General features: G+C 28.9%; 1 protein-coding gene across 1 annotated transcript; it reads right to left on the minus strand.

Moving 5' to 3' along the window:
- Positions 1-1,566: 1,566 nt before the first annotated feature.
- On the minus strand, positions 1,567-4,388 carry LOC130983112 (uncharacterized). The gene is made up of 2 exons (XM_057907295.1): positions 3,872-4,388; positions 1,567-3,068 (listed from the first exon to the last, which is right to left on the minus strand). Exons 1-2 carry the CDS (start codon positions 3,932-3,934, stop codon positions 1,971-1,973), a joined length of 1,161 nt encoding a protein of 386 aa, XP_057763278.1. The 5' UTR covers positions 3,935-4,388; the 3' UTR covers positions 1,567-1,970.
- Between the last annotated feature and the right edge of the window lie 11,756 nt (positions 4,389-16,144).

The raw sequence follows: 16,144 nt of genomic DNA on the forward strand, positions 1-16,144 counted from the left end.
AAACCATATCATCATAATAAGTTTAAGCGCAACAATTCCAAGGAATATTTCTTGAAGAAGGAATCATATCCAAATATTGTTCAGAGTGCTGCCAAATGTCTTCCAAACTTTTCTGTAATGTTTGGCTAAGTGCCTAATTTCTTCCACCATTTTTTGTAATGTATGGCTAAGTGTACTTTCACATGTACAGATTTATATTTTTGCAATATGTTAGGTTTCAAGATTCCCAAATGACAAATTTTGAAAGAATCATATCTCATTCCCAATGTTCATTTCATTCCAAAGGCATAAACTTTTGTGGTTTGATAAATTCAATTGATATTGCATATCATAATAAGATAGGATTAAAAGTAAAAACCCTTTAATGTTGGTCAATGGTATTAACATCCACGTATTATTTTGTGATTAAGAATCTGTCACGAGTCTCACTAACTCGAATTTTCAATTATTTAAAATTAGTTTTTTTAATTTATAAAATTTATTATTTAATCTTACTCATTCATTTTAAAAAGATAAAAATTCATATATGTGAAATTAATAGTTAAAAATTGTTAAATGATAAATATATCAAATCATTTAATAATTCTCAAATATCAACTTCACATAAAGACTGCATTTAAAATTATTTAAAATTATTTTTTAATTTATAAAATTTATTATTTAATCTCAACCGTTGATTGTAAAAAAATATCGATACCCCTATATACAACCAAGGATACAAAAAAAATCTTCTATTAATTTTTTTTTTTGAAAAAAAAAAAGATTCTCAGATAACATATCAAACAAAAGAAGGCAATAATAAGGCCAATGGTTAAGAAAAATTCATGGCACATTTGCATGTTCCAAAAACCATTGATATGCTTATCTCTTGAAAACCTTGTTAAGGAAAATGACCGGTTAAAAAGTATAAATCTCAATAAAAACAAGATAATAATAAGAAACTACCAAAAAGGGTTGAAGGGTCAACCACACAATGGATTTGATCATTGAAGAAATGCAAAAAAGACTGAGTGGGAATCTAAAATTTGAAGTCTTTGTGTGTGGTGGGTCCTATAAACTCATTCTCAACACCAAAGAGTTGTTTCAAAGGAGAGAACTTTCCATGAAGTGTTAAGGGCCACCCTTTCAGAAGAAGAAAGAAATAAACATGTCAATTTCCATGGAAAAAAAAATCCAGCTTTTGATTATTGATTGGCACAACTTGGCTAAGTCAATAGAGTCCACTATAATATTACAAGGGGCAATTTATTTGGAAAAGAATTCAAATAGAAAAAGAATACTCATTGCTTTATCCAGAAAAGATTTTCCAGAAAACTATGTTTGAGGATGGGGATAAAACCAATTTTATGTTAAATCTCTTTCTGAGTTTCATGGTGTAAGCAATCAAAAAAAAGCATAATACTACTATCTTTCTGGTACTTTATCCATTGGCAAAACATGATTAGAGGGGAACAAAATAACAATATAATGGCATATTGTAGAGCATCAAATGCTAATTTAAATGAAATTCTAGATAATAAGGTGATTAGTTAGAACATAACTTAGTACAAGAAATGCAAAACACCATGACAAAAAGGTTGGTATCCTCTTGCTATTATGTTACCAATGTCAAAAGTACAAAAGGTTTGTTAAGATATTGTAACACTATTTCCCTCAGCAACAAGCTCCTCATACCAGAATCTCATGCATCATCCATGCCAAATTTCAAATCGAGAAATACTTGCACGTTACAACACATTTTGTACATTCTCAAGGAATGTTTGGGAAATATATGTTAAATGTGTTTCACGAACATGCAAGTGTTTCTGCTCAAGAATATCCCTCTTCAAAGAATGGCCTAAATTACATTGGCTTGATTCAAAGGGTATATATTTTTTTTCTACTTTTGAACCTTGGCCAATGGTGCTCCCTTGGTGCTGTTATACACAACAACGTCCAACCTTAATGGAATCAATGTCACAGTTTTAAAATCAGCCACCGTCTCTTTTGCAATTACCTGGCAAAAGGAACTTGTACTTTTCAGCATTGTTCAACAAATATGAAGGAAGATGTACTGCTGAATAAGAATGAGGAATAGGCCCCAACTTCCCAATAATCTCCTTAAATGTATACTCTTCGGGAATCATGTCGAATAGGTCAGATCCTTCGCATATCACATTCTGAATCCTGTTTGGGTTCAAGTAATGAGGAAACCTCACCCGATCATTATGGCTGTATGCCTTCATCTTGAATATGAATTCGCTTATGCGGCGGAAACAGAAGCTACAATGCCAGCCTGCATCTGACAACAGCACATCAGATTGCCTATAGTGGGCGTAGTGTGTCTTTCCGGACTGGTATCTATGAACTGAGGCTCTCCAACTTTTGTCATCGAGAAAGAACTCGAAGGAGTACAAGTAGTTCCTCATTTGAAGATGAAGAATCGGAGGGATGTCATCACACCACCTTAAGAGATTAATTGTGTGGGCACTTGGAATCTCGTCGACATCAGACATGATCAAGAGATCGTCGTCTTCGATTCCTGCAATCTTCAGAAGCCGGTCCAATGCAACTCTTTGATAGGCCTCTTCAACAAAAGGATTTTCTCCCTTCTTGAACCTTCCTCCAATCTTCCCATACGTTAGTCGAGACTCGACAAACTTGAAATTGTTCCTGTTGCTTGCAAAAACCAAAGGTTTAGGCAATCCTGTGAACGTTGAGTTCGACTCGAGGATCACATAATGTGACACATATGGATACATTTCTTTCCAACGGATAGTAAGCATCTCAACTTCATTGCTAAACAAAACTGCATCGAAAACTCGCCTCGGCGATTCACGGATCCTCCAGCCATGAAGTCTGCACAAATTCTCCATTGATACATTCTCATGATAGTAGTGAGGGATTTCATGGAAAGGCTTCGGTGGCGATTCCCAGAGTGGTCTCAGAAAATAGGATATTTTCTGGCCATGCAAATACAGAAAGAAGATACTAATTGGGACAAACACAAACAAGAACATGTAAGTCTTGAAGTCCAATCCTCTCAAAATACACCGGATTCTTGACAAGCTCAATGCTGCTCGAGTTCCCTGATCCATCGAAAACAATCCGAAAACTACATAAGCTACATTGGACAATTCAGTGACAAAAAACATCACATGCTTCACATCACAAACAGTATAAACTACCACTTCTGTTTCACAATAAGTCACTTTGAAAATTTGAGTCAAGAATGTAAATTATTTCCAAAATAACAGATATTATTACTAAGCAGAAGCAAATGAGAATTATCCAAAAGCCAAGAAAACATGGATTGGAGAAATCCAGAAAACAGAACTCGACAAGGTAGACTAATGGATACAAACACAATCATAAGAAGAAAAAGTATCTCAAATTACCATAAACCCAACATGCATATAATTTCTTAATAGCAAAGACAAACCTAATGAAAGAGGCAAATATTGTGAACGAACAAAACATTCAATTATCCAAAGCTATAAAAAAAAATCCATAATTCAAGACCTTATAATCACAAACCACAGAAGCTCAAAACCAGGGGAAGTGGGCAAGATGAGAAAAATCATTAACTTGTCAAATCATTGAAAACTAACCAATACAACCTTGGATTGAAAAGGAATAAACATTAACACAAGCAGAGAGTTTTAAATAGAAGAAAACCCAACACATTTCAAGTACCAATAAATTTTATCCTTTTTTTTTTCCATTGCCAGCAGAACCAAAACCGTGCATGCCCATTAATCCAGACAAATATATAATCAAAGGAAAGAAAAAAAAAATCAAACTTTGAAGACCAGACAGAACGAGAAAAAAAAAAAAAGAAAACCCAATTTTTATTTTTATTTTTCAAAAAAAAAATGAGAAAAAAAAGTACCTGGGCAGTAACATCACCGCAGAAATCATCAGTTTTCTTGGAATTATAGTACTCCTCAGACATGGTGGCGAACAACAACAACAACAGCAATAAGAACAGGAATCGAGGAGTGTGATTCTATGAATCAGTAATCAGTAATAATCATAATAAAAGAAGATGAATCCACAGACACCCCAGAAAACCCAAAAAGCGCCAAGAACTCTTTTTTCTCTTTCTCTCTCTTGTTTCTCTCTCTAAGAGGAAGAGAGGGTGGGAGTGAAGTGGTGTGTTTCCAAGGGAGAGTGGTGTGACGTGAATTATAGCCGTTTGGGGAAGGTGTGAACTGTGAATTGTGAATTGTGAATTGTGGGTGGTTTCTTTTGTTTTTTTGGGCCTTTCACCGAATGCCTCTTCCAATCAGCTTTTAACTTCTATCATTTCATTTAATTTAGGGTTTATATTCAAATGTCTTCCAATCATAACGAGAAGAAGAAGGAGGAGAAGAAGAAGAAGAGAAAAAGCAGAGAAGAAATATAGATCGACAGAAGTTTATTGTGGATCGTTTAAACTTTAAAGAGCTATTTATAACTTAAAAATGAAGGATGTCATTATGTCAATTGAAATATCAAAATCAAATTATTCAAATTAGATTTGTTGGGATAATGTAAAGAGTTTTATTACCTCATTATTCAATTAGATTTATGTAATTAAATATTTGTTAGAAAGAGTTTATTTTGATATATTAGGAATGTAAAATTTTAGATTGTAATATAATTACTTTTTTACTAATCATGGTCAATATAAAAAAATATTTATTTTTGTTAATGTGACGTAATTTGATGCACGTCTAAAATTATATTACACGCATTAAGATTAAATTCTCTTTTAAATAGTAATTTAAGAATTAGTTAATTTGTTGATATAATAATACAATTTTCTTTTGATAGTATATAAAAAATTAAATTGATTAAATAATTGAAGTTAATTTATAACTAATTTTTAAATAATATTTTTTCAGCAAATCTTAGTAGAATTAGATAATTTTTAGAGCACTTTTAAAAAAAAAACTTTTTTTTCATTAGAAAGAATTCTTTTTTCAAACAATAATAAAAATTTAATTTTGATAAGTATAAAATAATTTAATACTAACAACCAAGCATATAATATCGTATTAATAAAAATAATTATTCTTTATATTAAATGTGTGAATAATATCTTAAAAAAATAGTGTAAAATATTTGACATTGTCAAGTACATTAAAATTAAATTCTAATAATAAATGAACAAAATATTAAAATTATTCCAAACACTTATAGTTTTGTTTTCTTAGCATATTTGTTAGCAAAACTATAACTTTTTCTTTTTAAAATAATGTTATTATCATATTATATTATTTTTCTTTCAAATTAATTTTGGTTTTGTTTTTTGGAGGCCGGTCGATATAAAAAATAGGTATTTTTGTGATTCATAATTAGACGTAGTATAAAACTGTTTTATAAGTTCATCAAAAATACATTAATCTTCTTGAATATTTTGTTTAGATTGGCGTACTAATTCACCATCCAATTCTTTTTCTTTTAAAAATGTTGGTTTTCAATATTACAGCCCACGAAACACCCATGTTCAGGAAGTTGCAACAACTCGAACACTTTTTAAAACACCCAAAATTTTCTGCTATTTTTTAGTTTTAAACTCCAAATTATTTATTAAAAGTAAAATATTTATTATCTTAATTACCTTGTTATTATTATATATTATACGTATGAATTTCATAAATATAGAAAACCTGGATATAAAGCGGATGGGAACCAAAAAGAAAAATGTCAAAAAAACTTCTGTTCAAATTTTATAATATCTAGCCACTACGTGTGACAATTATACATCCCATGTACTTTATGGGTCGGTCTAAACAAATATTTTTTTGTTCATAAAAGAATTTATTTTTTATGTTTTATATAAACAATTAATTATCTTATTATATTAACAAAATAATTATTTTTTAAATTTATTATTTAAAAAATCATTTGAACACAAAGCTAATTGAATGGTCATATAAAAGTTTTTATGCTCAACACACTTTATAAAATTGTACAAATAATTTTCATTTTTTAAATTAATAATTTAATTTTGATGTACTGATATTTACACCGTCTATTATGTGACGTTAATTAAAAGACAGTTATTTTTATTATGTAATGTTATGTAATTAAATATACATATAAAATTATTTTAAATTGATTGTATATTAAAATTAAATTTTTAAATTAATAGATTAATAAATTATATTTAATAAAGAAAAAAATGGTAATCCATGTTAAGATGATCATGTATTTAATGTCATTAAGATTTACAATTAGGTTTTTCGATTTTTTTTTCTACTTTTGCATATCTAATAAGTAGTGTACAATTAATAATTTATGAGTGTAACAAACTTTTAGACAGATATCGAATCTTATCGTATCATATCTATAAAAGAATATGAATTAATTATTTATTGTCTTAAAATAGTTATGAAGATAAATATAAATATTTAATTAGATAACAATTTAACTACATAGTTAAGCCTATAAAGAAAATCTCATAAACCATTCCCCCCCCCCCCCCCCCAAAAAGATTTTGCTGTTTATATATAGGATCTAAAAGTGGAAATTTTTTAAGTTTTCTACATTTAACGTCCTTAAAATCTTTAATTATATAAACCAATATAAGCATATATATTTGAGGGACAGCACATTTTGAAGTGGTAGAGACATTGAGTCAAGCTGTTCCATTTCTGAGAAAACTAGGTTTAAGGTTTTTGCCATTTTCGATAAAATAGCATCTTTAAATTGATACAACCAAAAAGAAAATAATAAAAAGAACAGACAATAGATTTTTGAGTGTTGACATGGGAATGACACGATTCAAACGAGGAAGAACCGTTCCTTCAACTCCTCCAAGGATTCATTAGATAATAAATATGTGAACACTTTTGCTATATATAAAACACCCCCACATCCATATTTTGTGTTTTCAAGGATATAAATGATATATTTTATATGATATAAAAATATAAAATAAAAATATAAAATAATGATTAAGACTTGTATATAAATAAAGTTTTAAAGGCAATATGTCTACGCAATATGTATACATATATAGATGTATAGATAAAAAAATTAAGGGTAAACTATATTTTTTGTCTTTGAAATTTAAAAAAAAAATTTAAAATATTTTTTAAGTTTTATTTTGTTTTAATTTTATTTTAAAAAATTTTTATTTGCATCAAACATATTTTTTATGGCTAATTTTTTAAAAAATTTAAGATCGATTCAACAACAATTTCATAAGAACAACTTCTCATTACAAGCAAATCAAGTATAATTTTCATGTATTATTGTTACAGTGGTTTTAATTTTTTTGAAAATTTAGCTTCCGAAAATATATTTGATGTAAATAAAAAATTATTAGAACAAAATTAAAATAAAATAAAACTTAAGGTATTTTTAAAATTTTTGCCAAACTTCGATGCCAAAAAATATACTTTATCCAAAAATTAATTAATGTATGTGAATTTTTTGTTGGTCTTTACATCATATTTACTAATGTTGGAGAGATAATAATCAATAATTATTTAATTTAATTTAATATTTATAATTTTATGTATGTAATATTTATAGTCACATATTTATTATTATTTTACTTAATTTTTTATTTTATTATTAAAAATAAATAAATTAATATTTTTTTAGTTTCTTTTACATCTTAATTTAAAAAATGAAAACGATTTTTTTTAGATTTCTCAGTCTTAATCGTAATTTCAAAAGTAAAATAAAAAATATGTCAAAACATAAAGTAAAATACATAAATTAAAAGAAAAATAAAAAAATAAGATAAAAAAGAAAAAATAAAAAAATTAATTAAAAATAAAAAATAAAGTACAAATTTGAGTTTAGGTTTTAGAAGAATTATTCAAAATTTTCAATTTTACTATATGATGATAAAGAAGTCGAGAGTATTTTTAGATTTTCAAATATTTTTAAAAGAATTGAACTGATTAAAATGTTTGTCAAAACTCTATTTTTAAACTAATTTAATGTCAATTGACAGTTACTTCTATAATATTTTCGCCAGTTTTTAAATTTGAATTAGTAACCGTCTGGCACTTTTTTTCTTGACGTTTTGCATTGCTACTTCTGTCAGTTACATCCATAGTTATCAGAACCGAACCGGTAATCGAATCGGTCAGGTTACTAGGTCACTGGATTATTGGTTCAACCGGTGAATCACTGATTGAATCGGTTGACTCGGTCCTATGTAAATAAAAATAAAAAATAGTTAAAAATTTAAATTTTAAATTTAAAATACATATTTTTACTAACATTTTAAAAATTTTAAGCTATTTTAAAATAATATGGAATAAGAACAATAAATATTTTATTATTTTTACTCTATTATAGATATTTTTATTTTGTTTTTTATATTAAAATAACTATTATTTTTAATTTTTAATAATTTATTAATTAATTTATATTTATTATACTATTATAGAAATAAAATTAAAAATTAAATACATATTTTCAAAAATATATTAATAACAATGAAATATCAATTCTTATATATAATTTATGGTGCAAAATGAGATAATAAGTTAGTCACTAGCATAAAATAATTTCTCAATTTAATGAACAAGAAAAAAATAGAACATAACACAATCAATATCAATATATTAATATATTTATATAATATGTGTTGTTACTATGTGAATCCATATTTAAACAAATAAAAAAATATAAAAATTCAGTTATAGTTTATTATATATTTAATTTTTGTCATTTATTATATTGAGATGCGTGCTGGTGCAGTGGTAAAATGGAGGGTGTGATTGCTAGCTTCCCTGGATTCGAATCCTGCGACACTTATTGGCCGATTTTTAACGGATTTGATCACTATTGACTGGTTATATTTAAAACTTAAAAAAACATAAAAATTAAGTTATAATTTATTATATATTTAATTTTTGTCATTTATTATTTTAAGATGCATGCTGGCGCAGTGGTAAAATAGGGGGTGTGATTGTTGGCTTTCCTGGGTTCGGATCCCAAGTCACTCATTTTTGGAGTAATTTATAACTTTCTTTGCATCATTTAAATTTTTTTTGCAGATAATATTTTCTTTTGCCTAACATAATACTCTCAAGATTTGTCACTTAAAGACTTGCAATGATTGAAAGTGTGAAAATTTAGTTGTTTATTAACCGCTTTTATTAACATTATCTTACTTTTAACAAGTTGAGAATATCAATTAATATTTATCTTATTTTTCAACCAATTGATATTAAAAGTGTCAAGTGTCTTTAAGTTGATACCTTGAACACGTATTTGCTTGAAAAATTAAATGCTAATCATTAATAGACTTAACAGAATTTCTAAGCCTATAAAAACTTTTACATTGATAGTTAAAAATTTGTTTATTAATGAAATTTATTTTTTTGTATGAAATTTATAAACATATCAAATGATATTTGTTCTAATTTTTGGCATATTAAATGTGTTAATTGATCTTCATCTTAATTTTTTGATACATACTCTTTTATTATTCTAATTGACATTGTTAATTGACCCAATTTTTTAATTTTACAAGTAACAGAATCTTAACTTCATGAAATTATTTTTTTTTCATATATTAAGTTCTAAGTGTCAATTAGATTTGATAAAATTTTAATCCTATAAAATCTTTATACTGATATTTTGATACTTTTGACTCTAAATGTCAATAGACTCAATAGAATTTTTAAGTCAATTAAGCTTTTGTACTTATGAATTACATACCCAAATATCAATAAAAAAAATTTTCATAATTTTAAATTTGATGCATATTATTTTATTTTATTTTTTAAAAAAATAAAATAATAACAATGTAAATAAAATAGTTAAAACTAAAATATAAGAAAGAATAGGAGTGACGATCGAATTTTTGTGTGGTCTAGAATTCACAAATAAGTTCTCGTTGAAAGTATAGCTTCTAAACCAACAAAAATCCTTTCGTACAAAAACGTGGTTGTCACAAGTTATAAACCCCTACTAAAATTGATAACCGAAGTATTTAAATCTCGGGTCGTCTCTCAAGGAGTTGTAGGGAAGTGTGCTTATAATTGGTTATGGAAAAGTGTGTTTTGGGATTTTGGATAAGAAACAGGAAAAGTAAATGGCAAAAGAAGTAAACTAACAACTGGAAAAGCTCTTGGCAAGGTATGAGAACTGGATGTCCTATCCTAGTTATCCTTATCAATTGTGATGAGAATTGTTCATTGCTCCCACTTGGTCAACCTCTAACTGTGAAGGTATGTCAAGTGGATAAATCAATTTGATTTCCTCAAGTCCTAGTCAACTCTCAAGGAAAGACTAGAGTTATTGGAATTCAAATAAATTAGCAAGTTCAATTATCAGTCACAAAAGAGTTTGATAACTCAAGAGTCACCAATTACTCAACCAAAGCCAAGAGATTCAATAACAACAAATGTGGAAGCAATCAATAAACATGAAATACCTCAAATTGCATTAATAAGAAAAATAAAATCTAACATGAGAATTCATAAATTAAAGTAATAGAATAAATAAAAGTAGAAGAGAAACTAAATTAAAGGAACATTGAACCTGGAATGGAGGAGAAATAAACATAAACCTAAGAGAAATCCTAAATCCTAAAACCTAGAGAGAGGAGAGAGCCTCTCTCTCTAAATACTACATCTAAAACCTAAAATTATGAATGAGAAGTGTATGAATGAATGACTGAATTCCTCCACTCTGTAGCCTCTAATATGTGTTTTATGGGCTGAAAACTGGGTCAAAAACAGCCCAAAAATTGCTGGAGGCGATTTCTGATACGTACAGGTCGCGGCTCTGTCACGCGTACGCGTCGTTCACGCGTACGCGTGGATTGAACTTTCGTCAGGTCACGCGTACGCGTGATCCATGCGTGCGCATCATCTAACAGCATGGAAACTATGGCAAATTATATATAGTTGCGAAGCCCGGATGTTAGCTTTCCAACGCAATTGGAACCGCCTCATTTGGACCTCTGTAACTCAAGTTATGATCTAATGAGTGCGAAGAGGTCATGGTTGACAGCATTAGTAGTTCCTTCAATTTCTTGTATTCCTTCCACTTTTGCATGCTTCCTTTCCATCCTCTAAGCCATTCCTGCCCTGTAATCTCTGAGAACACTTAACACACATATCAAGACATCGAATGGTAATGAGAGATGATTAAAATTAGCTAAATTAAGACCAAAGAAACATATTTTCAATCATAACACAAAATCAGAAAGGAAAATATAAAACATGCAATTTCAATAAATAAGTGTGAGATTAGTAGATAAAATTCACTCAATTAAGCACAAGATGTGCCACGAAATAGTGGTGCATCAAGGAACTTAAAAGATAAGAAAAATGAGAAAGAGAAAGTAAAAAAGATTAGATGAATAAGAAAGAGAAAAAAGATAGAGAAATAGAAAAAAAAAGAAAAAAATCGAAGAAAAAAGATCATGATAAATAAGAAAGAGATAGAAAATTAGAAAAAAAAAGTGAAAAAATATAAAAATAAGAATATGAAAAAGATGAAAGACTATAAAAAACAAAGAAGATGAGATTATTTTTTGTCATATTTTTTATTGTTATTATCAAAATTATCCCTTATTTACAGTAAATTAAATTTATTTATTTTATACTTTAGAAATTTCTTTCCAATCATCCTCTACATGGCTTATTCAATGAGATGTAGACATTTGATGATTATTCAATTTTTCTTTTATCATTTTTTTATACTTTGTTTCTTTCTCAACTTTTAACTGTTTAATTTGTCTAATATTTTCAACAAATTGAGTCATATCATGATATTATTGATCTACAAATTTTTTCTAATTCTAAATTTTAATCTATTTACGACCATTTTTACAACTTTAGATTCTGGAACTGAAGTAAAGCATCTATTTTTCATGTTTCTGAATCTAGCCAAATATTTATCAATTGATTCTCCTACATTATTTTTGATGGAGAACAAAATACTTAAATTGATTCTTAATTCATTACGAAAAAATTATTTATGAAAATCTCTTTTTAATTGTATCCAAGAGTGAATTAAATTTGGCTTTAGGTTAGAAAACCATGTAAAGACATTTCTTGTCAATGAAGAGAAAAATTATTTTATCTTTAAATATTTATTTGACGCTACCTCGTTGATTTTGATGGTATAACGAACAATGTGTGCTAATAACGATTTTTCATTTTTTCCAAAAAATGTAGTTAATGACTTAAAAATTTTTTATCTCTTAGACAATTTAATTTGTTTGATAATTCAAAAAAAAGACATAAACCGAGGTTTATTTGCAAATCTAACATTAAATTCCAATTTCTTCAGAATTTGTTCGACCACTTGATTGACTTTTTGTCCCACAATGTTATTTTGTTCAACAACTTAATTAACATTTTGTTGTAGTTCAATATCATCTTTTATTATATCATTATTTTAATCTTTTTCACCTAAATACAAATTATGTTCAACAGAATTTTGTTATGCATTTTTTCATTGTACTTCAATGAAATCATTTTAATTTTTCTTTATACTAATTATTTTAGCAATTTAATTTATTTTATAAATTAATTACTTATATTTAGTATTTGTCAACTCTAAAAGATTAAGTATTTTTGTCATATGATGAATTAATATACTAACCAAATTATTATTACTTTTATTTATCTATTGATGACACTCTACCAATATATCAACAATAACCATAAGATTTTTGTATGGTAATATATTTGGCATATTAGAAAAAATTAGACTTATATTAAAAAAATTAGACTTATATTATGTATAATATAAGAATAATTATCCTTTATTGTGCTCACATTTAAAAGAGTAAGCAATATACCAAATGAAGTTTGTGATACAAAAGTTAAAATTTTTTCTATAGTAACATTAACACATGGGTTATGGCAAACATAATTTTGAATTGATGAGTAAAGAGGATTAACCAAATCTTGTATGTGTTGCTATGGAAGGGACAACTTTCGGTGGCAAGCTATTAAGCGGCTATCCCATAGTATTTGTATGAGATATACTTAACTCATGATAGACATGGTCAACGCATCATGCCTCATTAATAATAAGATAGTCTATCTCGTTTGAGATATGAAAATATTTTCAATTTTCTTTTTTCTTTCATTACTGGAAATAGAAAATATTGTGAATGAACTTGACATGTCCATTGATACTAATTTTTCAATATCTAAAAATAAATTTTTATTATGTAATTTCCTATAAATTTGCGATTTGTTTTTTTGACAAAATTATAATATATTGACGAGATCTCATTGGGCATGCTAATTTATTTTACTCGAATTTTTGTTCCATTATTAATAATAAATAATTAAATTAACAATTTTCAAGTTTTGTTTCACAATCTTAATTCAAGGAGTGGAAACGACTGGAAACGACTCCTTTTGTGGGTATCTCAAAGTCTCAATTATAGTTTTGAAAGTAAAATTAAAAATAAAAAGAGAAAAATGCAAAGTGTAACACCCTAATATACGGATTCTTATACTCGAGTCATAAGTCAATGATATTAAAGTGGTACGACTCTCAAGGTGGATTACAATACGTAATTATATATATGTTGAAAGAAAATATTAAACGAGAAGTCTGAAAATGAGTAAAATAAAATCGCGAAGTTGTAACATTCACGTATCGAAGTATAAAAAAATTTAACGCGTTCGACTAACGGATGAAATAACTAAAGCTTAAGAGGAAGAAATAGAATAGACATAAATATAATAAGTATACTAGCCACTATTCGCAACCCGCAAAGTTTAGGTTGAGTAGGGTTACAGGGTTAAAACGATTGACAATAAAAATTCCTATCTCTCCCAAAATACATCACAGCCTCTATAGGCAAGTTTCAAAGGAAAATAATATATATACATCAATAAAGGTTTGTCCAAAGTAAAAGGAGAGATACTAAAACAAAAGTAAATCAGGTATCTAGTAAACTTCGCTGCTTCCCAGATGGACCATTACTCACTGCTGAGTACCAAGACCTGCATCTGAAAAACAGAATATATGCACGGAATGAGAACCCTCAACCCATGGATTTCCAATATGATAAAAGTGCCAAATAAATACAATACACTATAATATAAATTCACTAGGCATCTTAAACTTCTTATCTTGTCGTATCCAAACTAAGTTCTCATTAAACCATAACTTGCCAACTGTCATAGGGGATTCTATTTCTAATCCAAAATCCTCTATACTTCACCACCTCCCAGCCGACTAATCCAAGAATCAAACACAAACAATACAGACAAGTAATGCAAGTAAGTCATTTAGCAAATAATCATGAAACATGTACAATTAGGCAAACCAAAATAATTAAACAAGACCAAACAATTCAAGCACAGGCATATGATGTATGTCTATCCTACTGGTCGTGAGCTCACGTGTCGGTTACATCGCCAGAACCCGACACATCTGGTAGCTAACCCAGACATTTATCTTTAGGTTGCGCATCTCCAGGAGGATCATAAACGAAGGAGAATGCTTTTCCACCTTTTTTGGAAGTTTCACGAAGGAGAGTACTTTTCCACATCGAATGAGTGTGCCTTTCCACCTTACAACTAGAGAAGAATGTGGAAAAAATAATACAAAGGAGAATGCCTTTTCACATTCCCCACATCCACATCACAACAAGAGAGGGAATCCTCCATCCCCAACCTTGCCATTCGAATACATTTTCAAGTTATCACGCAAGCGGGATCGCACCCAGACCCTGCCATCTCGACCATTCCGGCCACACACACATCTCGACCATTCTGGCCACACACAGTCATCCCCAATCTCATAATTAATATCTCAATTTAGTTACTCTAGACCTTCCTTTACTCCCAAGTAACCTTCCTGTTCATAGCTTAATCTCATCACTACACTTAAAACTAATCTTTAGGGCCTAAGGGAATAAAAATAGAGGTTTAGAGAGTTAAATCATGTTTAAAACACAAAAATCACTTTTGCTGACAGGGGTATACGTACACATTGCCATGGTATGTGTACGCGAAAGCCATTTTCTAGGTACTATGCGTACGCATGCACATGTATGCGTACGCATAAGTACCAAACAGAATCTACCCAATGCGTATGAGAGGGTATGCATACACATGCAAGGGTATTTTGCCAAAATTTTGGCTAAATCTGAATACTGCAGAATTTGCATTTTAAATCCAGAACTTTCGTCGCACATAACTTTTTCGTTTTAAATCATTTTTCATCTGTTTTTCGAACGGCATAAACTTCACGGATCTCATTTTTATATAAAATAAGTTTGAAATCATTCGAGAGTCCGAAAGCCAAGTTATGACTCACCTAAGTTCGGCTAAAAACCAATTTTACACAAAAAACTCATAAACCTCTATGTTCACCAACTCACCATTCAATATCAACTTCCTATACTCAAGCCAAAACTCCAAGTTTCCAACCTAACCCCAAACAAACCAAACTCAATCTCAACCTTTCCTTTTCACTCTATTACCCAAGTACATTCACATCTATCAATCCCAACCTTAAGAACTTGCAATCAACATAAAGTTTATACTTGTTCATTAAATAGTATCATTATTCATAACCACCCAAAATCAATCATCACATATTTCATTTAATTCCATTCCATATCATACATCATCACACAATAACAGCATCACTCACCTTTCTCACCTCTTTCCGGCCTCCGATCCGAATTCACGGCCTCCAACCCAATACTTCTCATTTTAATGCACATACATATATAACTCATAAAGGCACAAATATTATCCAATCTCATCCATACATTCACTACACATATCACCACATTCAAATACACTATTCAAACTTATTCCTAGGGGCATTTAACCTAGGAATTCACGTTACATCACACAGTACTTAAATGAAACTTAAATCGTACTTTAGCCGATTCCTCGTAAAACCCGAAAATACCTCAAGATCAACGTTCCTCAAGAGTCCACAGCCCCAAAGCCTCACCGAACTGAATTCCATCCACCAATGTCTAACCATCAAGCTCCCAACATCATCATTGTTCTCCAAATCAACAATATTCAATCTAATCCCACAACATATTACTATAATCAACATTCAAGCTTACTAACCCACAAATCAACAAGGGCTTGAGATTCTTACCTTCACCCATAGATTCTTGAGCAATACTCACAAGAAATCAAGGCTAGTAAAATCCTAAAACATGAAAATCATCAAGGAATTGAATTCTTCA

Source organism: Arachis stenosperma, chromosome 5 (assembly GCF_014773155.1).
Source record: "Arachis stenosperma cultivar V10309 chromosome 5, arast.V10309.gnm1.PFL2, whole genome shotgun sequence".
Taxonomy (NCBI): domain Eukaryota; kingdom Viridiplantae; phylum Streptophyta; class Magnoliopsida; order Fabales; family Fabaceae; genus Arachis; species Arachis stenosperma.

Excerpts from the sequence above, each read along its gene's own strand:
- LOC130983112 (XM_057907295.1), bottom strand. The coding sequence starts at position 3,934 with ATGTCTGAGGAGTACTATAATTCCAAGAAAACTGATGATTTCTGCGGT. Across the intron at positions 3,069-3,871 it reads GCGGTGATGTTACTGCCCAG|GGAACTCGAGCAGCATTGAG; the intron begins GTACTTTTTTTT and ends TCGATGGATCAG.